Source organism: Equus quagga, chromosome 1 (assembly GCF_021613505.1).
Source record: "Equus quagga isolate Etosha38 chromosome 1, UCLA_HA_Equagga_1.0, whole genome shotgun sequence".
In the NCBI taxonomy this organism is placed as follows: domain Eukaryota; kingdom Metazoa; phylum Chordata; class Mammalia; order Perissodactyla; family Equidae; genus Equus; species Equus quagga.
The window spans coordinates 88,380,410-88,404,228 of NC_060267.1; the positions used below are offsets into that span (position 1 = coordinate 88,380,410).

At 50.5% G+C, this 23,819-nt stretch overlaps 1 protein-coding gene across 21 annotated transcripts in view; it reads left to right on the forward strand.

The window, feature by feature from the left end:
* Positions 1 to 23,819, forward strand: part of RALGPS1 (Ral GEF with PH domain and SH3 binding motif 1) — a 271,251-nt gene that overhangs the window by 209,280 nt on the left and 38,152 nt on the right. For all 21 annotated transcript variants that reach the window (XM_046686090.1, XM_046686100.1, XM_046686023.1 and 18 more), the window contains 3 exons: positions 7,892 to 8,029; positions 10,500 to 10,593; positions 15,169 to 15,236. In XM_046686090.1, the coding sequence (XP_046542046.1) occupies positions 7,892 to 8,029; positions 10,500 to 10,593; positions 15,169 to 15,236 (300 nt within the window). The remainder of the gene's footprint in view (positions 1 to 7,891; positions 8,030 to 10,499; positions 10,594 to 15,168; positions 15,237 to 23,819) is intronic.

Sequence of the window (23,819 nt, forward strand, 5' to 3'; positions counted from 1 at the left end):
AGAATATTGTTCTAGCTTTTCCACCATGCATCCCTTATCAGATTAAGGAATTGTATTCCTAGTTTGGTGCTTTATCAGGAATGTATCTTAAAGTTATCAGGGACTTTTCAGCATTTTTCAAGATCATTTGTTGAAATATCCCTGCACTCCTCTAATAAACCTATTTGCTTTATTATTCTTTAATATACTGCTAATTTGATTTGCTAATATTATTATTTAAAAACACTGGTGAGTTTTATTTGCTAATGTTTTATTTGGAATCTGTGGATCTTTATTGAGATTGGTCTCTTTTGTGCTATTTCTGTCAGATTTTGGTATAATGGTTATGCTCGAGTCTTAAAAAGAACTGCAGATATTTCTGACTTTTTCTCTGCTCTGGAACAGTTTAAATAACATTTAATTTTTCTTTTAAGGTTTTATAGATGGGTTCCATAAAACCATTTGGATGTTATACTTTTTAGTTATAATATCTTTCAATATCATTAATACTTTTCTCTTTATTTGATAAGTTGAAGGTTTTTGCCTTTTCTTGTGACAATTTTGGGAAGATAGATTTTCCTACTAAGCACCCATTTTATGTAGATTTTCAAATATGTTGGCATAAAAATTACACATACTACTATTTTAACATCCCCTCCATATTTGGAATCATGTTCCCTCTCTCATCCCTAACAATGCACATCTGTGTTTTCTTTCTTTTTTTTCCCCTCCATCATACATACCAAAGGGTTGTCTGACTTTTTCAAAGAACTAACTTTCAGTTTTATTTATCACTTTACAGGACTTTTTAATTTTAATTCGTTATTTCTGCTTTTATTTTTTTTTTGTCTCCTACTTTCTTTTGCTTTGTTTTGTTCTTTTTCTAGTTTTCTATAATGAATACTAAGTTCATTTCTTTTTTCTTTTTCTTTCTTTCTTTCTTTTTTTTTTCTGAAGAAGATTTGCCCTGAGCTATAACTGTGCCAATCTTCCTTTATTTTTTTTAGTATGTGGGCTGCCAGCACAGCATGGCCGCTAACAGAGCTATGTAGGTCCGCACCTGGGAACCAAACCCAAGAGGAACACGCTGAACTTAACCACTAGACCGCCAGGGCCAGCCCTCTTTTTTATCTTTCTTAATTATTAATATAAGCATTTGAGGCTATGGAGTTTTCTCTGAGTAGAGTTATTTGGCTTTAACTTCGTCCTATATGTAGATAGTTTGTGATTTTAATTTTAATTTCTTCTTTCATCTCTGAATTATTTGGAGCACTTTTCTCTTTCCCAAATGGTTTGTTTTTAAAATTTGTTTTTACCCCTGGGGCAGGGGAGGGAGTGGAATTGCTCCAGACCTACCAAAACCATATGGGGTTCTGAGTATGGGAGGGATCATTTCCCCCAAAGGAAAATTGAGGGCTGTTTTCGTAAGAATTGAGAGGATATTAGGCAGACAAAATTGCAGGTTTCTTCTCTACTGCCAATAGAGTTGTTGAAGGATTAAATGAGATAGTACATGTAATTTACTTAGCACAGTGTCCAGCGCAAAACAAGCTCAATAATAATAACCGGATTAATGCCCTCTCCTCACACCCTGTCTTACTGCTGATCAATTCCAGCACATGCTGTACGGTCCCATAGCTCTCTAGGAGAACATCTGCAAACAGTGGGTTATCCCGTTCGACCTGTAGATTACCAGGTAGTCCTCATGGCATGAGGGGATCTGTGGTTGTGTCCTCATTTCACCTCAGGGAGCTGGGAAGAGATTTGGCTCCCTGGACCCCAGGATTCGGTGTGAGCTGCAGGACTTTGCCCACGTGCCTTTGTGATTCATGAGACTCGACACCAAGAAATGAACGAGGCCATGTGCTCTCAAAGAAGCACGGTCCCTGACCCCCTAACATGTGGCTGCCTGGGTCTGCCCCCTTTCTGCAGACCTAGGAGACGTTTGTCTCAATGTCAGTAAGTTTCCAACACATTTCATGTAAGGAATATTCTTTAAGTGAGGATTTGTTCTGAAGTCTGTGTTTTACATGATTGATATTAATTGGTGGGCACTAATTAACACTCACAGCCTTCTGCCTCTGACGGGGAGCATGAGCTGCCTGCTGAGCTCTCCTCCTGCAGTAGGTGGAATTGCTTTGTGCTCCCTTTAAAAAAGCCCTAATGAGCTGCTGCTCTGTAATTTCATTTGGAATTTATCGAGACAGTTTATGTGATCAAACCACACAAGTATAGTTCTGGGTGCCAGCACTCCTCATTTCTGAAGTTTGAAAGTGATCTTTTCAAGGCAGAACAGGAGAACATGGAAAAAAGTCTTTCATCTCAAACTTTAAAAGAAAGAGAGAGAGAAAATGGAAAGCATAAGATGGAAATGTGGCATATTTTTATGCTGTGGAGGGTTTTTTCCCCTCAACACAGCAGAATTTTCCTTATTAAATAGATAGCTGTGTGAGAAAAACCAAAACCAGACTTGGGATGGAAGTGAGACGGGTGGCGATGGGAGAAACAAGAGAGCAGTGAGTTCCTGGGCTTGCGGCTAAGCCCGGGTGCCAGCCGTGGGCTTTGGCTCTGGGAGGCTCTGAGCGCCCAGCTTCAGGCAGGCTCCACGCCATGAAGCATGGTGTCCCTCAGCTTAAGAGAAGGTGTCTGTTCAGGAGAGCACCTCCTTTGTCAGCCTGGCACTCCCTCCTTGGGGCCGGGGCGTCTTGTGGACACCCCTGGTGGGGGGGCCTGGATTCACTGTCAGGAAAGAAGGTTTGGCTACTTGCCCCTAGGGTTGGGACCAGCCCAGCTGTGGAGGGCGTCCACAGCAGAGCGAGTGGAGGGCTGGTCACTCCTGGCCCTGGGGCTCTCAACCCCATCATGGCTGTCTTGTTGGCAGTCCTGTTGCAGCCACAGCAGTGTCACCAGTCCCGGTATGTGGGTCATGGAAGGGGGAGCAGAGCAGAAGCATGTTCTGGGTAGCTGTCCATCTCAGAGGAGGTCCCATCTGCAGGCTTGCAAGCCACAGGACAATTGCTGGCTGCCAGCATCGTCCTGGGTGGGGTGGGAGGCAGGCCACAGCAGGGATCCTCACACCCCCACCTCTGTGGCTGGGACCCTCATCCATGTGCCAGCCAATGACTCCCAGCCCCCAGCCCTCAGCATTGCTCTCTGTTGCAAATCTTTGGAGTTGGGCCTGAATTCAAAACTTGATTCCCTGACTTGGAAGCTGTAGGATCTTGGACAGGTTACTTTTCCTCTTGCAGCTTCCGCTTCCTAATCTGTAAATGAGGAAATGTGAGTACCTACTGTGCTGGTCACTGCAAGGCCACCGAGGTAGAAGCAAGGCCAGCCTTTCCTATCGCAGACAGTGGCTGTTGCTCTTACAGTTGTTTCCTCTGACACGTCTGCACCTCCCAGTCTAGCCCCAGTCCCTGGCACTGCTCAGCCCCACGGCAGCCAGGGCCAGTGGCTGGTCCAGTTACTGTCCATCTTAACGAGACCAACAACACAGAGTTGTCTGCTGCAGTAACTCTGTATAAATAGAAAAGGAGCTGAGCTGTCCCAGCTGTGCTGTCCTAGTCCAGACAGAAGCTCCCACTGCTGGCCCATCTGAGGTGGGTGGCCACCACATGGTCAGCATCTGGGCGCCATCCATGGTTATAGCAAACCCTGCTGGGTGCATCCCTCCCATGGGCATCCCAATGCTGCTTCACATGGGGCCTCGCCATGGAGCCAGGCACGGCCTCAGCCCAGCTTCATGGACACCTCAGTGGTCCAGGCCCTGGGCCGGTAGACTCCTCATAACCACTGTCATTACCCCCATCACAATCAAGGAAACTGAGGCCCTTGGAAGTGAAAAGCCTTGCCTGAGGCCACCCACCTGGTAAGTGGCAGAGCCAGAGTTCCAAGTCTCCTGGCTCCAAGCCCCACACTCTCCCACACTCTGCCTGTCACATGGCAGAGCTGGCAGGGCCCCCAGGCCTGGGTGGGCCACTGATGATGGGACCAAGGACAGATATGCCGTGATGGGTACCAGGGAGGCAGTGGAGAGGAGGTGGAAGATGTAGCAGGAGGAGGTAGCCACAGTGTAGCCCTGAGCCCTCTTGGAGAATGTTGACCTCGAAGGGGAAATCAGGCAGGGAGAGCCGTAGCCTGGGTACTTCTGGGCTCAGCCATGCCCCCATCTTGCCTCACGGGCTGCCAGGCTCCAAAGGATCTGGCTGGGGCAAAAGAGGGACTGACACTGTGGCAGCCTGGACAGACGTGTTCAAATCGTACCCCTGCCACTTCCCAGCTGTGTGACCTCAGATAAGCGATGCAACTCTCTCGGCTTCAGTTTCTTCCTCTGTAAAATGAGGATGGATAAAACCTCCCTGACAACAGCGTTGTTGTTGCCCGTCAGTAATCTGGGCAAAGCTCTTAGCTGAGGACCTGGCATGTTGTAAGTGCTCAGTTTTGTTATTATCATCGTCACTTGACTCTCAGTGTCTCTTTCTTCAGCTACAAAATGAGGGTAATGTTCCTCATGAGGTTATTGTATGGGTTAAATGAAATAGGCCTTCATTCCTACCTTCCTTCTTTCAACTAACGCTTCCTTAGCTCTGCTCCAGCCGCTGGGGGTTGAGCTCATGGAGCAAGACACACTTCCTGCTCTGAGGGGTTTCAGTCTCCGGGGAGAATCGGACATTAAATGTATGAATGGTGCAAATCAGGATCGAATTGCAGTTGCGGTACACGCTGACTGTGTATAGGGCTTAGCACAGCACAGGCACAGCTTAAGTGGGAGAGGGCCGTTCCTATGATTTCGTGACGGTTTAGGCTTTAAATATTTCCAGTTATGGCCTAATAACAATACTGGAAAGATTTCCTGGGATTTGTGCAGTATTAACTGTAGAAGATTTGCTGCCTTTGGAGCAGTTTTTGTTGTGGGAGTGAAAGGCTGTTTATATGGAGGTTCTGTGCAGGTGTTGCTGAGGCTCAAGGTCTCCCCAGGTCGCTGGGGCCCAGAGGCCTCCTTTGGGAGGTCCCCCGGTGCTCAGCACATCGTGGCCTTGGCCTGTGCTCTCTGGTCCTGGCTTGTTAGGTGTTGGAGTCTGCATATTTTGTGGAGGGGAGTGATGACTGCTCTGACAGTAGAATTTACTCTTATGAAGTAGTGAACTCCCCATGCCCCCAGGGTGCAAGCAGGGGCTGGGGATGGAGATGGGGTCTGAAGGCGAGCTTCTTCTGGCCGCATTTGCAGAGCCAGTGACCTGAGAGGAAGCAGAGGGGCCAGCACCAGTCCTCACAGGGCGGCGTAGGGCGAGCCTTCCATGCTGAGGGTGTTATTTGAGAAAAAGTGATTCCCTGTGTGTTTCTGATGGCCAGCGAGGGGTCAGGACAGAGGCGCTGGAGCCAGACAGACCTGGGTTCAAGTCCTGCGCACTCGCTGTGAGGCCTGGGCAGGGTTCTTAATCTCTCTGACCTTCAGTTTTCTCCTCATCCCTCGCAGAGTTGATGGGAGGGTCACGTGAGTTGAGGAGGGTTAGTTCTTGTCTTCTAGTAAATCCTCGGGAAGCCTTAGTTCTCTCCCTGTTCCCTACCCTCGTCCTCAGTCCTGGGAGGCAGCTGGGTTCAAGTCTGCACAAAGTCTGCATTTGGGACAAAGCTGCCTCCTGTTCCTTATCCCCTCACCTCATGCTCAGCGCTGGAGGATACTTTTTGTTATGGTTGAAGCAGTAATGGGATTTTCAGGATTGCCGTTGCTGAATCCTTGGGGAGGTAACTGAGTTACATTTTTAAGAGGGGAGAGGAAAAACGAGGTCATCTAGAGAAAGAATAAATCTGTAGATTTAAACCTACCAAACTTGGAGCTTCTGTACGAGGGAAACTATTTCTAATTATTAAAATTTTGGAAACATGGAGCCACTAGAAAGAAAAGAAGTGGAAATGGCTCCTATGAGAAGTGCTAGCATATGTTTCTGTGATTTAACGATTTCCCGTAACAATGTGTAGCTATTTTAAAAGCAGACGAATGACTCATGGTATCCAGCACCAGCAGTCCACTGCGATGGCAGGAAGTGTGTACTCCAGGGAGGCAGGCTTGGGTTCGACTGACATCTCCATCATTTACCAGCTACGTGACCTGGGGCGAGTTATACATCCTTTCTGAGGTTCCTTTTCCTCCTCTATAAAATGGGTTGTTGTAAAGATAAGTAACACAATGAACACAGCAGTCATTGCAGTGCTCATTCTCCCAGCAAAAAAACCCATAACTTTTATATTTCGTCCCTGGTTAATTACGTTTATAATAATTCTTAGTAGTTTAATGGTAAACTTTTAAGGCTATAAATTTTCCTATGATTACTACTTTGGTCTGGTCCCATAAATTTTGATATGTAGTGTTCTTATTGTCATTGTCTTCAAATAGAGTTTTTATTTTAGATTTTTTGCTTTTTCTTTGACCTAAGAGTTGTTTTTGACTGTGTGTGTGCATGTGTGTGTGTTTTCCAAATGATTAGAGTTTGTTTTATATTTATTGTTAAATTCTAGATGTAAGTAAGATCACAGAATGTACATAATACAGTGTTTACTTTTTGGAACTTATTGCACTTTTCTTTATAGTCTAGTGTATGATCAATTTTTGTAAGCATGTACAAAAATCAAATTTTGTAACAATGGATATTTGAAAAGAACTATATTTTCAGTTCTATAACACCGAGCTTGTTAATTTTGGTACTAAAATACTATGTTCATATAGGCACACGTGCATACATATGTCTGTATGTGTATATTTTTGTATGTACACACACTTGTGTACACACGTACATACACATACAAATTCTAGAAGAGACATGCCAGTGGTTCCCTCTATGGTTGTGGCTTTGTTGAATTCATTTTTCATTTCTGGCAGACTTTTGCTTTGCGTATTTTCACGCAGTGTTGCTCTGTGCGTAGAAATTTGTAATCGTTAGATCTTCTCAGTCAACTGTGTTTTCATTAATGTCAGTCACCCCTCTTTGCCGTGTTCAGTGTTTTCTGCCTTGAATTCTGCTTCACATCACTACTGCTGCTCAACCCCACCAGTGCTATGGGTATAGTGCCGGTACTCATGGAGGGCTGCTGAAAGGACGTGCCATCCATTGTCCATGCACGTCTCCAGAGAGACTGAAGTGCAGCCCTGCAGGACGCCAGTCAGCTGAGATCTGTGTAGTGGATCATGCTGTACAGCCAGTCCTCTTCTCCCGTCCCTGGCCAGCTGGTTTGTCCTGAGTTCCCCCTGCAGTGATGTCATGGGGCCGTGCCAAGGCTCAACACTGGCCTGCCATAGCGATGTTACTGTATCATGCGTTATTTTCTTATTAAGCACCCTCAGGAGAATGCTCTGTCTAGCCATAGTTCTTTGTACCAAGGTCTGTTGCTTTTTTGATTTCCTCTCTTATCCTTTAGTTATTTTATGATATTGGGGGGGGTGGGGGTGTTTGTGTGTGTGTTTGTGTGCTTACAGATAGACAAATAGACGCACACACAGCTAAGTGAATAAATGAAAAACTGAGTTCAATCCAAATAGTGTTCTCCTGGATATAACACCTTAGCCCTATTAAACTTCATCGGTTGGTGAAAAACACAAGTATTCATTCATCACTTTCGTGTCCTGTTATTTTCCAGTTGGGTTACAGGTAAAAACCCTTGTTGCTGGAGAGTGTATGGACTCGAAATGCTAAAATCTTGCCAGCATTCATTTTGGTTGTGGCTCAGATGTTTGATTTACAGCTGAGCAGTCTATGTGCAAAATTAGTAGTCAGGATTGGAATTGAAGTCCAAACAGGATCTTGGTTTTCCATAAGTCACCCTTTTATACCTTCTAACAGAGCAGTGCTGTTTTGTGCTATTTTGTTCTGATTAGTGGTGAGCACCTACCGTCATTAAATGTCTTCTTTAATTTTAGGGATCTATCTGCTGGATTTAATCTACATTGATTCTGCATATCCTGCCTCAGGCAGCATCATGGAAAACGAACAAAGATCCAATCAGATGAACAATATTCTTCGAATAATTGCAGATTTACAAGTTTCCTGCAGCTACGGTTAGTACCCTCGGTTGTTGGAATTGTCCAATTTGATATCACTGGAGTTTGGGTCCAGGACCCTATCGGTAGAAAGCTCTAGAAACCCACAAAGCTCCTCATTTTAATATCTTGAGCATCAAACATGTGCTAGACCCTTTACACATAGGCTTGATCTTCAAAGACTGTGCAAACTAGATGTTACCATCTCTCTATTACTGGAAACAGTTTAGTCACTTGTCTAAGATCACACATCTAGTGAGTGGCAGAGTCCAGTCTGTCTGGCTCCCAGGTCATTCATTCAGGAAGAGCTTTGTGGGCAGCTCCAGGGAGCACATTCAGGGCCCAGCCTCCTTCATCTGAGGCTCAGCCACGTCCCATGGCCTCAAAGTCCTCCACTGGACTCTACATCCGGCTGGCAGATGGAGGAAGAAAGAATCATACAAGCGTGGGTTTTCTGGGCCAGACTTGCCAGTGGCGCATGTCACATCTGCCGAGTGAGGCTGGGAAATGTGATCTAGCTATGAGTCTAGTGGGAAAGGGGAGATGACTGGGTAAAAACCAGCCAGGCTCTGCTACACATGACCAGATCCAAAGTGTGACCATGATGCTGAGTGTCTGGGATGGATGGAGGAGATGGTTGATGGAGACGAGGTCAAGGAATTGAGAAGTCAGAACGCTGGATGGATGAGCCATGTGGACACTCATTTCCCCCAAGATGCCAGTGGCCCGGGGGGTGTGTGGAGCTCCCCTGTGAGCCAGGTGCCCAGCCCTCCAGGAATGGGCGTGAATGACCAGGGGGCCGTTGGGAGAAGTCAGCAGTGAAGAGGCAAATGGGTGCTAGAGATCCAGGAACGTGCCTCTGTGGAGCAGGTCTCACAGGAGACTGGAGGGGCTTGGGAATAGCAAAGGGGGACAAGAAAGAAACCAACCTACCCTGCAGCGTACAGGGTTTGAGAAGCACGAGCCTCCATTTGGGAAGGCCACAGGGAAGCCGGGGGGCATCACTGAATCCATAGGCCTGCTCATGAGCCCCCCACAAGCATCCCGGGGTGGGGTGAGGTCTGCACTTCCAGATCAGCTCTCCTTCTGACCGGAGGAACAGGGAGGGGACGGTGTTCCCAGTGCAGTCCTCAGCTGCTGAGGCCCCTTCCTCTCACAAGCACCTGGACACTCGTCCTGCTGGCCAGCAGAGCAATTGCAGACTTGGCTGTGGGGTCAGATGGACTTGGGTTCAAATCTCAGCTCTGCCTCTCAAAAAGTCACTTCCTTCTCTCTAAGTCTGAGGTTTTTGCATCAGTAGGAACGGGGACATGATGCATGCAGAGCCCTGAGCATGGCCCGACATTTCATTAGCACTTGGTGCATACCTCACCCTTACTACTGTCATCTCCACCTGCATCTTCCCCGTCGGCTTCCTGATGAAGCAGGAGTCATTGCCCCCACTTCAGAGACAAGAACGCTGAGGCTCTAGAGAAACAAAATGGCCTGTTGGCATCTCATGGTGAAGGGGCGGAGATCAGGTGCTCCTCGCAGGACTGGACACACCTCCCCAGAAAGCGAGGCCCCTTCCCCTCCCTCTTTCCTCTCCTCTTCACAGCCTCCTCCCCTCCTCCGCCTCTCCCCGTAGCTTGTTCTGTGCCACCCTGTGGGGAATGGCAGGGAGCACTGTGGAGGGTTTTTGACCCCCTCAGGTGTGCAGTGTCCGTGAAGGTCTGCAGAGAGCAGCTGACATCAGTCGCTCCAGGAAAGAGGCCATGCAGTGTGGCAGAGGCCTCAGATGACCTGGGGTCCAAGCCTGGCTCTGCCACTTCTCGGTGCTGTGACCTTTGCAAGTTGCTGGAGTTTCTTCCTCTGTGCAGTGGACATATAATTTCCTCCAAATGAGGCAGGTGTAAGGGTTAGGGATGACTCCTAGAAATCACCTGGTTTGGAGCCTGGCACAGAACACATGCTCAGGTGTCTAGGCCCCCTCCCTTTCTTGTCAGGATGCAGCAGCTCCAGCTCCTGGGCCAGACTCTCAAACCGTGCCAGGATCTGGGTTGGGCTCCACACCGGGCTGGATGGAGTTTGTTGATTCGTTTTTGGATTCTTGTCATGCAGGAGGTGAGCAGGCATGAGAGGGTTGCCCAGTTACCCCAGGAGAAACCTGTTTTAGGGCACAGATGTCTGGCTCTGGTCTTTTCTGGAGGTCCTCTTTCCCCAAAGACCCATCTTTCCCCAGCCAAGGAAGGGTGGTGACCTCAGATTGGTGTCTGTGGCCCAGCCTTCTGGGGGGCACTCCTTAAGGGCAGAAGCCAGGTCTGATGACTGCTCTGTGCCCAGTGCCCAGCACAGGGCCTGGTCCAAGGGACCATCAGCAGCTCTTGAAAGACTATGTGTCAATACCCAAGGAGCATCTAGCATTGAAATCAGTGATTCCTACACTTCTCATTTGGGGCCTGGAGATGGGGAAAGACTGAAGCCTCTGGGTTTTGTCCACCTTTTGCAGATCACCTCACAACCCTGCCCCATGTGCAGAAGTACCTGAAGTCCGTACGCTATATTGAAGAGCTCCAGAAGTTTGTGGAAGACGACAACTACAAGTAAGTGCTGGCTCTCTAGCCTGGCCCTCGTAGGACCAGTGAGTCACCAGCTGCAGGGCTCACAGAAGGTCACGCAGCAGCACCCTCACCCCAGGACACAGGAGCACATGGGTGTAATGTGACCTCTGACCCCACAGAGCCTGCCGTGGTGCTGCCTGAGTATCTTCTCCCACCAGCCTCTGCCCCAGTCCGATAGCCCATGGTTCTGAGGAAGGTGTTGCATGAACTTCTCAGCTTGGCTTCCCCAAAGTGCTTGGGTAATGTGAATTTGGACACTGCAGCTGTGCATGGTGCAGGCTTAGTGCTCCGGGTTCTCATGGGTGACCCCCCTCCATGGCACTGGGTGGAAGGGCAGATTTCTGGCCTGTCTCTAGGCTGGCAAACAGAGTTCTCTAAAAGCCTGTTTCATGGACGAGATGGCTCCCTGTGATCCCAGCTTTCTGCAAGATTCTCACCAATAGGCACTGGCTGAGGCCCCATCTGCATCCCTACTCCATCTACTATGGAGTTGACCCAGTTCCCACGAAGACCCCTGCGGACCCTGTGGCCTCGTCTTCCACTCACCCTGCTCTGGCTTTCAGTTCTGTCTTCATTTGGGGCACCTGGGAATTTATCCAGCATTTCTATGTACTTAGAGGGAGAAGGAGGATTTTTCATGTTAGCTCTGTCTGCCATATTGATTAGACGTCCTCTTGGCTCATTTTAAACTCGAGGTCAACTAAGAGCTCAGTACCTTTTCATATGACCTGATACATCGAGGCAAATCTCAGCCATCTTATAATTGATCATTTACCCCTTAGATGTCAACTTTACATCTATTCTTTTGAATCTCATCTTCTTGGTTGCTTCCAGTATACCATGATTCCTTCGAATCCTATTAGCCAACATATTTTTTATCTTTTTCAGTTTTGTATCTGAAAATTTGATCGGCTTGATTACTTAGTCTTCATCTAAGTTGCTGAAAACTGTAGAGAACTGTGGCCACTAGCCGTACCCCTGAGGTTACCCCTGATGCACTCACTGGGACCTTGGGAATGCCTGTTCTAACAGCTCCACTTCTGGCCAGCTCTACAGTAGTGCTTTTCAGCTGTGAGTCAGGGTCACCTGGGAAGCCTTCTGACCATCCAGATGTCTGGGGTGGAGCCTGGGAATTTGTACTTTTTCAAAGCTCCCTAGGTGGTTCTGTTTGTTGGCCATCTTTGGGAACATAGACATAATGTCTTCAGTTGTTAATTGTGTACTATTTTGTTAAAATAGGATGTAATATGAAATTTTGACCTATTACATACTAGTAACAACAATAGATGAAGGCCAGAGATTGCCATTAAAATTACGTTTGCCACAAAGTGAGCTTATTTTACTTACAAAGCATTTGCTTCCTGAAAAGAGTACCCTGGACTGTGAAATTATTCCCACGTAGGTTCTGGGATAATATTTTCCATTCATGTGCCAGTAGTGTGATTAAAGAGACAGTAGGTTTTCATTAACACTGATATCCTTTAAGGAGAAAAATGATCTATAAATACTTCTGACCATGAGATAATCCTTGGACAAGCGGCAGATCCTGAGTAACTACTCCCTCCATTCTGCAGACACTGAACACCCCCAGCACTTAATGCTGAACAGTCAGCCTGGAGTTTACAAAGGCCCTTTGTTGTGGTCCAAGTGGACAAACCGAGGGAGGAAGCCTGCATCCTTGCCCCCGGGCCCAGACCGTTGAGGCGGGTCCCTTCCCAGGGAGGCCCTGGCTCTGAGTGACACAGGGCTTGTAATTCTGCTTGAGAAACCCACGCTCCGTGGCCCAACTCGTGCCCCAACTCGTGCCCAGAGACCTGCTCCCCCCCCCCAAATGACACAGGGCTTAGTTATTACCTTGATGACATTGTATTTCTAACACCCTGGCCCCATCTGCTTTGGAGACATTGTGCCAGGGGGCCCAACCAGTGCTTTGTTTTTCTTGGCGCTTAGTCTATCCTATTTCATTTAAGAAAAATTACCTAAATTCCCACCACCTAGGAAGCATGACCATTTGCATTAAATCAACATAATTTTGGGCCTTTTTCCATGCGTAGAAAGTGCCTGTATATGTGGAGAAGGATGGATAGCAGGACGGGTAGGAGGATAGAATTTATTAAAATTGAATCATGCTACACGTGCTATTTGTAATCGAAGCTATTGACTTTAATTTCATTTTAATTTAAACAGAACAAGGAACTGAATTAAAATTAAGGGATTGCTGCTCTTCAAATAAATATTTCTCCACCGCAAGAGATATTATCTCCTAAATGAACCTTCTAAGATTAGTAAAAGAGGTCAGGAGAAACATTCAGAGGTTTGCGTCCATAAGTTCTCTTTTAACTAGATTTCCATTGTGATCAGGGTCAGTTGACTCTGGTTACTAAGAGGAGAACACTAGCACTCTCCCCCTTCCTTCACCTCCCCTTCACCGTCTTCCAATTTTTTCTTAGTTATATTATTATTACTGCACAGTCCAAGTTAATAACACACACATCGTGTTCAGGAATCATAATTCCTACTGTTCAATGTTTTTAAACAGATTCAATTCTTACCACCTGTTGTTTCTCCACAGCGTCTCCATTCCCAGAGTCTTTATTTTAAGTCAGTTCCTTATTTAGCTGGATTTCGTCATGACGTAGGTTTTCACAAGTCCCGAACGCTCTGATTTCTTCCTCGAGAATGTCCCCATCTGACTTGCTGGGCCGGCTCCTTTGCGTCTCTCCCTCAAGACTTGCAGACCCCATTCCATTGCCTCCTGGCATTGGATGTTGCTGTAGAGACGTCTCCAGCCCGTGTGACCCTTCCCTCTCGTGAGTGACTTGTTTTGTTCCCCTGGTGGGTGAAGAAGTCCTTGAGGTCCAAAAGCTTGGTGAGGAGAATGCCTCAGAGGGGAGGGCTCCTTACCAAATTTCCCTGCAACATGGTGTGCTCTTTTTTCATTTCAGAGGAACTCTGTTGGTTTATACCTTTGACTAATTCTTCTGTGCCATTTCTTGGCTTTTCCAGTTCGCATTCCAGGAGTCCACGTGTTGGGTTCTCCATCGTGTTCGTCAGCGGTCACTCGGATGGTCCTCTCTGGCTTCAGTCCTTCGTTTGTCCCTCTAGCCCAGTCTCCTTTTCCATCTTACTCCTTGGTGTTATCGTCTCATTTTTCAGGTCTTGTTTTACACAATCTGTGTTCTGAAAGAGTTGTTCTGTGCTCGAAGCACTTGGGGGGACTTCTTGTGTTCCCTGGGGCCGCCTTCTGGGCCGAGCAGTCTGGGCAATGCTCTAGCCCTTCCTCTCTCCTCGCTTCGTGAGACCATGTTGGCTAGGTCACCGTACCATTTCTTTTCATCTTGCTCCCTTGGAGAGGCTCCATGTGGATATTCCATGGCTCTGATTGAGGGAGGTGATGTCTGACGCACTGCCATGTGTGTGCGATGGGCTGGCTTTCCTCCTGCTGTGCTGTGAGGTCCAGGGGTTCTCCCTCTTTCCCCTCTGCTCTAGCTGGGGGACGCAGAGCAGGCTCCATGGAGGCAGGGAGCAAGCAGTGTGCTTTAGATATGGGAACTCTATGAAAAGGCCTACGTCAGGGTTTCCTCCGCTTAATTAAGGGCTGTATCCCATTCCAGAAAGGGATACCATAGGGTTTCAAATCGCATCCCCCACCCCCATAAAGCCTTCATTTCCGCCAGAGTGTCCACCATGCTCTCCACCCATCCCCCTCATCGCTCCCCAGCACCTGGAGCCACTTAGAGAGGTAGCAGTAAGGACCCCCACTCAGACCTACTGAGAAGTCTCAGAGGGCAGGATGGGCGTCGTGCCACATTGCAACTCTTGGTCAGACTTCAAAATCCTCTTTTTCTTTTCTTGGCTGCAAGTTTCTGAAGTTCATGGCTTCACTTCATGCCCCTTCCTTTGTCAAGTCGCAGCTGGGGAGTCCTTTTACCCCTAAGCCTTGATAATCGTTTGTTGGTCTTGTTGGGAGAGGGAGAGTCTAGCATCTGGCTTCACTCTGTCATTTTCGCCCAGCAGTTCTTAATCAGTGCTTTAAAAATAATAATAATATTGAGTTGCCAATTCTCCTAATGTGTCCATTGCCTCATGCCTCTCTGGGAGCATCAGAGAGGGAGAGTGGTGTAATGATTAAAAGCCCCAGTGTGGAGTCAAACAGTCCTGGGTTTGAGCCCCTGCTCCGCCCCTTGCTAGCCCTGTGAATTTGGGGAAGCTGCTTACGCTCGCTATTCCTCAGTTTCCGCATCTGGAAGACAGAATAATAAGTGCTCCTGGTGCCTAGGTTGCCTTGAGAATGAACACATTTGTGCCTGTGGACGATGGGCCATGATGACTCTTTTTACTCTGCCTTCCTTACCATTATTTTGTGGTCATGGAAATCCCCTGAGGACCTTGGAGGGAAGTGGCTGTGATCTGAAGCAGACCTTGAAGTATTCCTGGGTTCCGTGACTGTAATAGTCCTTGACAGCAATCCACTTTCCCAGTTCCAAACATACACATGTTCACTTCCCCTCTGAGACGCCAGAGCCCGTCTGATCTTGTGAAAATCTTTGTTTTCAGACTGTCGCTCAGAATTGAACCGGGAAGCAGCTCTCCGAGACTAGTCTCTTCCAAGGAAGACCTTGCAGGTATCGTAGCCACATCGAGAAGGAGCAAACCCGCCAAGAGCCCACATGGCTGCCAGGGTTGGCCTTGACTGTGGAACCAAAGGGCATAGTCGAGTGTACAGGTTGGCAGACTCAGCTGTCCCTGCATACAGTCCTCCTGCACCAGCCTGCCCAGGTTCCTGATCACACGGGGCCCCCGGAAGAGCCTGGCACCCAACAGCCCCAAGAGAGGCAAGACCAGCGCCCGAAGCTGGGAGCATGCACAGGGTAGAGAAAACTGCAGGATCTTCTCTGGGTCATTTGGACCCTTTTCATCAGGCCTGCTGCCCAGGCTCGGGTGACATGCCCTGGAGGGGTGCATAGGATGCTGGGGTGTTTGATGCCACCAGACACAGATGATTCACCTTCCTGGAGCCTCAGTTTTATTTGCATATTTGGGATGCACACACACAGCATCCCCTAGTGATTAAGGACCCAGGCTTTGAAGTCAGACTGAAGCTGTGCTGTTTCCTAGCTTTGTCACTTTGCCTCTCTGATCTTCAGCCACAAGGTGGAGGTAAACTAGCACTCACCTGGTGGGTTGTGGTGATGCCTGGGCAAGTTCGTGCCTGTAAAGCGCTCTGCCCCGGGGCGCATTGGGAAAGTGTGCATGGCGTGGTATTAGCTGCTTCGTCCTTGTTACTGTGACAGCTTATTTTCGTCAGTATTCCAACCAACTCTCAGTGACTAGGGCTGATCTCTGCTGCTGCCCGGGGAGGGACCGGACTGGGGGCAGAGGTCTGATTCTACTTCCTTCTCCTGTTTGAGTTTGGGTCACAGCAGCCTTGGACAAGCAACTTCACCCCTCTGGGCCTCGGTTTCCTTACCTGTAAAATAAGGATGATAAACCTCCATCCCAGGATCGTTGGAAAGTCAAACCTGAAATGATCTTCAGAAAGTACCCAGGGTAGGGTCTGACATGCAGCGAGTGTTGGGTGAGGGGTGGCTGTTGGAAGCTGCTGCCTGGTGTTGTGCCACCCCCAGCCTGTTGACCAACTCAAGCCACTGGCTCCACTGTGTGGAGCCAGGCCAGCGCAGCAGTAACGTCTCCTGCCCGGCACGGATGCAGAGCCCACAAGAGGCAGTGTTGCAACCTCTCACCAGCCCCGCCAAGCAAGGGCTCTGCCCTGACTCCCAGGTTTCTCCAGGCCCCTCATCTTTTCCAGCCTCTCCTGGCTCTACTCTGCGGGCTGCACCCTACTCCCCTGGGGGGGTCTCACGGTGACTTGGCAGAGGGAGGTACTGGTTAATCCACAGAGCCTTGGAGGTGCGGCTGTCCCCATCTCAAGAGACAGAGCCCTGGCCTGATTTTCACAGGTGCCCTGGGACCAATATTAACATATCTTCTGCAATCTCCTCCCAAATCCACTGCCTTCCATGATGACAGATGACCCACTAGCAAGGGTGAACAGAAGGAAAGCTCCCGGTGCTGGTCGTCTCTCTGCCTTCTCAGCTCTGTCCCTGTTCTAGAACACCTTCCCCCCTCAGTCAGCCGTGTTCCTTTCAAATGCTCAGTCTCCTACTCCTGATCTGTGTGCATGTGGGGAAGCGGGGCAGGGCTTCCATCCGAGGGATGGAGGAAATGGCAGCAGGATTCTAAAGCAATTGTTTAGGGCCACAGAAGCAACACTAACCATTCAAGACTGTTTCTTCAAGAGATAACGCCAAAATTCTGGAACAGAGGGTGGGCTCAAATACAAAAGTGTTCTGCCCTTCTGAACCTCCTCCAAATTAGTTTGAGTAAGAGGCCTCTGCAGCCTTAGCTGGTTAATACACCTTAACAGGATGACCACATCTCTGACCTTCCCCAGGTGCCAAGAAGTCTTGGCCACACTTTCTTTCTACCCTCCGGATGGTGCTGGAGGATTCATCTCCCAGTGCCCCTTCTTGGCCCTGCCCAGGTCTGCACCCAGCACCACCAGCTCCCCCTGCTATGCCTGAGGGCTGTAAACCGGGAGCCAGGCTCAGAAAGCTAGCACTGCTAATGGGGGAACTCAAGAACTGGGCCACTCACTGACCCTGGGGCAGGAAAGGAGAAGCTGCATTTCCGTTTGACCTCCTATAATGGGAACCAGCTCTCGAGAGCTGGGACCCAGCCCCTGGCCCAGTCATCCACCATTGCCTCCACCGGGCTCTGTTGTTTATCACCTGTGTGAAACGAGAACCCAGCAAGTTAACTAACCTCCAGCATCAGTCAGAATCCTGACAGGAACAGAATTGCCCCGAGACGGCTCACATGAAGAGATCTAATGAAGGTGAAATGGGAATAGGAATAAATATTTCATATAACGAATGGCGAGGAACCCAGCACCTCTCAGCCGAAGGACATGGGGAAGAAAAAGTGTTACTACCTCCAGCAATTGCTGAGTCACAGGATGGTCAGCTTGGCACGAGCTGTGGTCACAGATGGTGAAGCAGGAGGGAGTGGGGAAGAAATACCCTGGCCTCTCTCTCCTCCCCCTGGCCCCATCTGCTGCTGGAGCCTCCCATTGGCCAGGCCCAGCTGGAAGCCCAGGGTGAGGGAGCCAAGGGATGCCTCGCAGGGTCAGCCTCCCAGGGCAGCAAGCCAGCCAAAGAACGAATCTGAGGGGGCAAACAGAGCACCAGCATACCCACCAAGCCTCAGTTTCTCCATCTGTAAAGTAGGCATAGTAGTACCTCCCTTGTAGGGTTGTTGTGGGAATTTATTGCGATCACGTCTGTAAAATGCTCAGCACAGTGCCTGACACATAGAACACACTCATCAAGTGTGACTTTGTTAGGATGATAAATCTAAAAACCTGAATCAGCCTCCAGGTTTTAGCAAAACATCATTTCCTAAGGGAAGCCTTTCCTCCCCCGCTTCCCCCCACCCCTCCGCACCAAGTCAGGCCCCCTGTCACACCAGGGGTTGGCAGCCTATGGCCCATTCTGCCCCGCCCCTGTTTTTGTGTGGGAGCACAGCCACACCCATCCGTTGACTTACTGTCTGTGGCTGCTTTCACACTATAATGACAGTTGAGTGGTTGGGACAAAGATCCTGTGGCCTGCAAAACCTAAAATATTGACTCTCTGGCCTTTTGCAGCTAGTTTATACCCTCTCGCACCCCTCTGTACTTCTAGCACTTCCCTCTTTGGAAATTAGACAGATGTCTGTGCCCAGTTGTCCCCTGTCTGCCTGCCCCACCAGACAGAAAGCCCCCTGCGGTAAGGACCCCCATCTGCAGCTCCCAGAGCCCAGCACACTGGAGCTGGATAAGCGCCCAGGATCGCCTGCCTTTGTCCCTTCAGCCCCAGCCTCTGAGCTCCTTGCTGGGCCCCGTGGGCACCCGGTTCTCGGAGGCGGCTCTGGAGTGGGCCGACTGCTGACTCCGCACTGCCTCCCGGAGAAGTGCTGACGCCGGCGGTTTTTCCGCAGTGGAGCAAGCCCCGGCTCACAGGAGTATTTTCCACCCATTTTCCAAAGCCCTGGCTCCAGCCCTGGAAGCAGGATGTTAAGGTTGTCATTGATCACCAAAGGGCCTGAAAGTGTCTGCAAGGCTCCAGACCCACTCAGTGGTCCTGGCTTCCCACCCGCAGCCTCGGATGCCAGAGAGGAGGGTGCTGCTGCATCCGTGGGATGGCCAAGGGGTCCCGTGGAGGGCGGGACCAGAGGGGCAGCTCCAGGGAGGTCTTCCTCCGTCTGGCAGTTAGACTGGGCTGCGTGGCAGGAGCCTCACCAGACCCGGGGACAGGAATGTGCCTCTTGCAGTCCCAGGAATGGGAGGAACGCAGCTTCCCTCCACTCCTCATGAGGGGGTGTAAGCTGCGGCTCTGGGCTCTCTTTCCAGCAGTCAGGCACCCTCACACCTGTCAAGGAAGGGCCCCTTGATTCACTCAGGACTTACATGCCAAGCATCTGCTGTGAGCCAAGTACCCAGTAGAACAAGGTGAAGACCTGGCCTCCTGGAGCTTACGCCTTAGTGGCAGAGACAGGCAGCGAAAGCCACCAGGGGCAAGATGTGGCCATCCAGGAGCCCAAAGGAGGCCCATGTGAGCTCCCTGACCCTTCTTTGTGGCTACGCCCACTTCTCTACCCAGCTTGCCTGCCATGGGCGCTGGGGATGCCAACCCTAGCACTGGGAGTAGCCCCGGTCTTGATCCCTCTGTGGCCTTGGTCAGTGTCAAAGTGGTCCCGAGCTGAGGCTGTGCACTTTGTCTCTGCAGTGGCCCCGCACCCCACAGAAAGCTGCCCCCACTCTCCACCCCGGGGAGTGGCTGAGCCGGCAATTCCGCACCAACAAGTAGACAGACTGTGAGAAAGGAAATGGAGAAACCTTCTCAGTTTCTGGTCTGTGGAGAAAAAAGGCCAGGAATGCCACGTTTTTAATTTTCCCCCCGTATGTAATGTTTAGTTTGTATAAATGAACTAATATTTTCCTGGAGAGCAAAAATCATAAAGAACGTTGACCCCCAGAGAGGGCAAGTAATGTTTATATGTGCCTTGGAACTGGTGAAGACATTTCCAGATTTTGCTAGCCCCACCTCCGCGTGGCTTAACCAACGGACAGGTTTTCTCTGAAGATTTCTTCGCAGCCAAGCAAATCCATGGAAAATCTCAGCCTGGGCCTCGGGTTTCTGTACTCGTACCTTCTGGACTGCTCTCTGACATGGCTTCTTGTCTTCCTTGTTTTATTGCCTAGTGGGCAAAAGCCCTGTTTTGGAGGCAGGCAGACCTGAGCTCAAAGCCCGGCTCTAGCCCTTCTTAGCTGTGGGAGCTTGGGCAATTAGCTTGCTCTCTCTGAGCCTCCATTTTTGTTTGTTTATTTGTTTTTTGCTGAGGAAGACCAGCCCTGAGCTAACAGCTGTGCCAATCTTCCTCTACTTTGTATGTGGGATGCCTCCACAGCATGGCTAGTGACTGGAGTAGGTTACACTTGGGATCTGAACCTGCAAACCTGGGCCACTGAAGCGGAGCACGTGAAACTTTAACCACTTGGCTATGGGGCCAGGCCCAGAGCCTCGTCTTTTGTTGGTGAAGCGGGAATAGGAATAAATGCTTCACATAGGCTCACTTCATGGGGCTGAGGCTGTGCCGGAACAGCCCTGAGCACAGTGCCTGGCCCACGCTCACCACTCAGGGATGTTAGCTCCAGGCCCTCACAGATGGCCTCTGACGCTGTCTGAATGGAGGGACAGCGTGATGCAGACAACAGAGCACTGGACGGGGAGCCAGGGGGCCTCACCTCAGCTCCAGCTTGCCTCTCAGCAGCTGTGCCAGGTGTTATGGCTGCATAACCAGCCACCCTAGAAGCTAGTGGCATAAAATGACCATTTTATTACACACACAGATTCTGTGGGTCAGGAATTCAGACAGGGCACAGCCAAGGTGGCTTGTCTCTGCTCCACAAAATCTGGGGCCTCAGCTGGAAAGACTCAAAGGCTCAGGGGGGCTCGATGGCTAGGGGCTGGAATCCTCTGGAAGTGCTTGGTGCTGGCTGTTGGCTGTCACTGCAGCTGGGAGGAACACGTACAGGCATGTGGCCTCCCGTGTGGCTGAGACATCCTCACTGTGTGGCAGCCTCAGGGTCCTCAGACTCTTACATGGCAGCGTCCCCAGAGAGCATGTCCCAAGAGCAGGAGCAGCGTCAGAGTTTGCGGACACGCGTCAAACCACCGCACCAGCTGGTTCGCAGTAGGGGAACAGGGGGTCAAAGGTGATGGTGATGATATAATGGTCATAATGACGGTAATGGCAGCTCTTCCCATGTGTTCTCTTGGTGACCCTCACCCCACCCTGTGAGGTGGGGGCCAATGTCATCCCCATTCTATAGGTGAAGGTGCTGGGGCGCTCACCCCGCCTCATCTCATGCATTGCTAAGCCCAGGGGTCTGGACTGGTCATTCCTGTATCCAACACGTGGAAGAAGCAGGGTGCACATGAGGACCCCAGAGCGCTCTGGGCTCTGTCCCCATCGTCTCTTGCGTCTGTGCAGGGCAGTACGCACCTTGCCCCAGATGACAACCTTGGCACATCTGTGACTTTCCTACAGATACTTTGAGTCAGACACTGTCCCCACTTGGTCCCTAGAAGGCTGGTCCGTGTGAGAATCAGACCTCTAAGCCTGACTTGGCATTGAATCTCCCCCCCTTGCCCAGCTGGGGTGCTTCAGGCCTGACTGCTTGTGTGGGAGAGCAGGCGCGCCTGGCCCTCCTCCCTCCCTAAACACGTCCCCGCTTCCCTTGCCTTGCTGACCTCAGAGGACTGGAGGGAGGGACACAGTCTTAGTGGTGGGTACTGCCATCTTGGGGCATGGGTGCCAAGACGTGGTGGCAGCACATGGGCAGTTGATAATGCTGGCACTTCCTCTCACAGGTGCTTTCATGAGGTTTTCAGAGATCCCACAGGTCCCTTGACCTGGGCAGATGCAGATCCATTCTGGGAGCCACTGCAGCCCCTTCCATGGGCCCGCAGAGTCTGTGCCCACTGTAAGCTTCTTGCTGCTTGGGTCCCCTCAAGCCCTCAACTCTCCTCACGGGGGGCCACCTCGGTCCATGGGAGGCCACACTCATTCTTGTCCCAGTGGATCCACAAGTTCAGCTAACCCTAAGGCCATAACCCTTGTCCATGTTGGCTCCAGGCCTGAGTAGTGCTCTAGGAGTCTCCTGGGTCTCCCAGCCACTGGAGACATATTCCAAGCTTCTCAAGTGGTCTGCGGAGACCCCCTCACTGTAGTTGAGTAGAAGAGAGCACCCCATGGGCGAGGGGTGGGGACTCCCCTCTCTCCACATGCTTCTCTCTCTGCCCTTTTATATTCTCAGAATGGGTGAGAGGCCCCTAGGTGAGGAGCCCAAGGGCTGAGAAGCCAGTTTTCGCTCATTCGCTCTGGAAGTTCACATCTGCTTTGTTCTGGAAGTCTCCCTTCTTAGTAGCCCATTACGTCAAGGTCTAGCAGAGGAGCCAAGACTCAAACCTGCTGCCCTACTGTGGCCGAGCTCCTCCCGTGGCACCAGTGGCTTCCCTGGCATTCCTTGCTCCCTGTGGCCTGGGACTCCGGGCCTTCTGATTCCGAGAAGAAAACATCAGGGCCTCACCACAGTTGAAGAGTGATCAGATGCCATTTTTCAGAAAGGAGCGAACCAGGGCATTCTGAGTGATGTGTGAGATAGATCTTGGCTCCCAGTGAGGACCCTGAGAGCTGCATGTATGGGAAGCAAAGAATGTGTGTGAATGTAAAAGGGACCGGCTCCCAGGCTCGACCATGAAACCTGGCCAGAGAAGGGTTTCAACACAAACAGACTGTCTGTGCCGAGGGGCCCCCGCCTCCTGGAGGGCTGCACGGATCTGGCAGACCCAGCGAGGGCCTGAGTCCCCAGTCTGGGAACAGGCTCTCAGTGTGCACAGGAAGGAAGCCGAGAGACATGGAACCCCTTCAAATCGGGTGAAAGTACACCCTATGCACCGATGCTCTCTAGAGCCCCAGGTCACAGCAGTGGTCGTTTCCTTCTCCAGTGAGGACCTTGAGGCTCAGCAGGCTGAGGAGAGTGGACCGGGAGCTCGCAGTTCGGCCCCACAGAGGCTGGACTGGAACACAAATCTTGTGACTCTGAGTTGAGTGGTCGCCCTCTGCCACAGCTGCCTCCCATTAATGTCCGATGCGCGAGACTTGGAAAGCACCCCCATTAGCAGAAGCAGGGCTGCCAGACTGCTTAATTCGGGCATTTCTGACACAGAGCTGCGCTGCTCAGATGCTGCTGGAAACCCGTGGGAACAAGGCTTCCCATCCCAGCCGTGTGTCCTCCTCGGCAGAGCCGGCTTCTCTGCAGCCAGGAGCACCACACCTGGCCGTTCGGCACACTTGGCTGGCGCTCCAACTTCTCGCCCAGCCCTGCACTGGGAACACAGCCCCTGCCTCCCAGAGCTAGTGTCTGGTGGGGAGATGGACAGTCAACCGGAAATCCCACACAATTCCTTAGTTACAAACGGACGGGCACTGTGAAGGCAAGATGCAGGCTGGTAGAGAGCAGGTGCCGGAGGCCTTGCCCCAGGAGGAGGGGGCTTACGGCCCTCTTTGTGAGGACTCTGGAAAGCACAGGGCCCTGCATCTCAAGGAAAGCCCTCACTGTTGTCCAAGTTTACCCTGAAGATAGGAGGAGACTAGCAATTCTTTCCTTCCATTTTTCTCTCTTCATGTAGGATGAACAGAAGGTCGTTTTGGGGGCATTTCAGGCTTGTCTCCTGTGGGCCATGTGGGTGGACAGAAGAGGACACCGTCTCCTGGCAATGTTCTGGCACCAGCTGGCTGACTAAGGTGGCAGACTAAGCCCCTCCAGTTTGCTCTCTGTAGACACCCAGACCAGAGGAGAGGGGACCGTTGCTGGGTGTTCTAGCCCCAAAGATGGGTGCTGCCTGCACAAGGCCACCTCTGACAGGAAAGAGGTGACAGCTGAGACCAGGGGCTGCTGGGGTCAGGAGAATAGTACATCACTTCTGGGACACTTTCCTTTAGATTGCAAATGAAGATCACTTTCCTCGTGCATCTAAAATGATAGTTTTCTGTTATTTGTTCTGTTGACCCTGGTTTTACCCAGTTCTTTTCAGCATTCC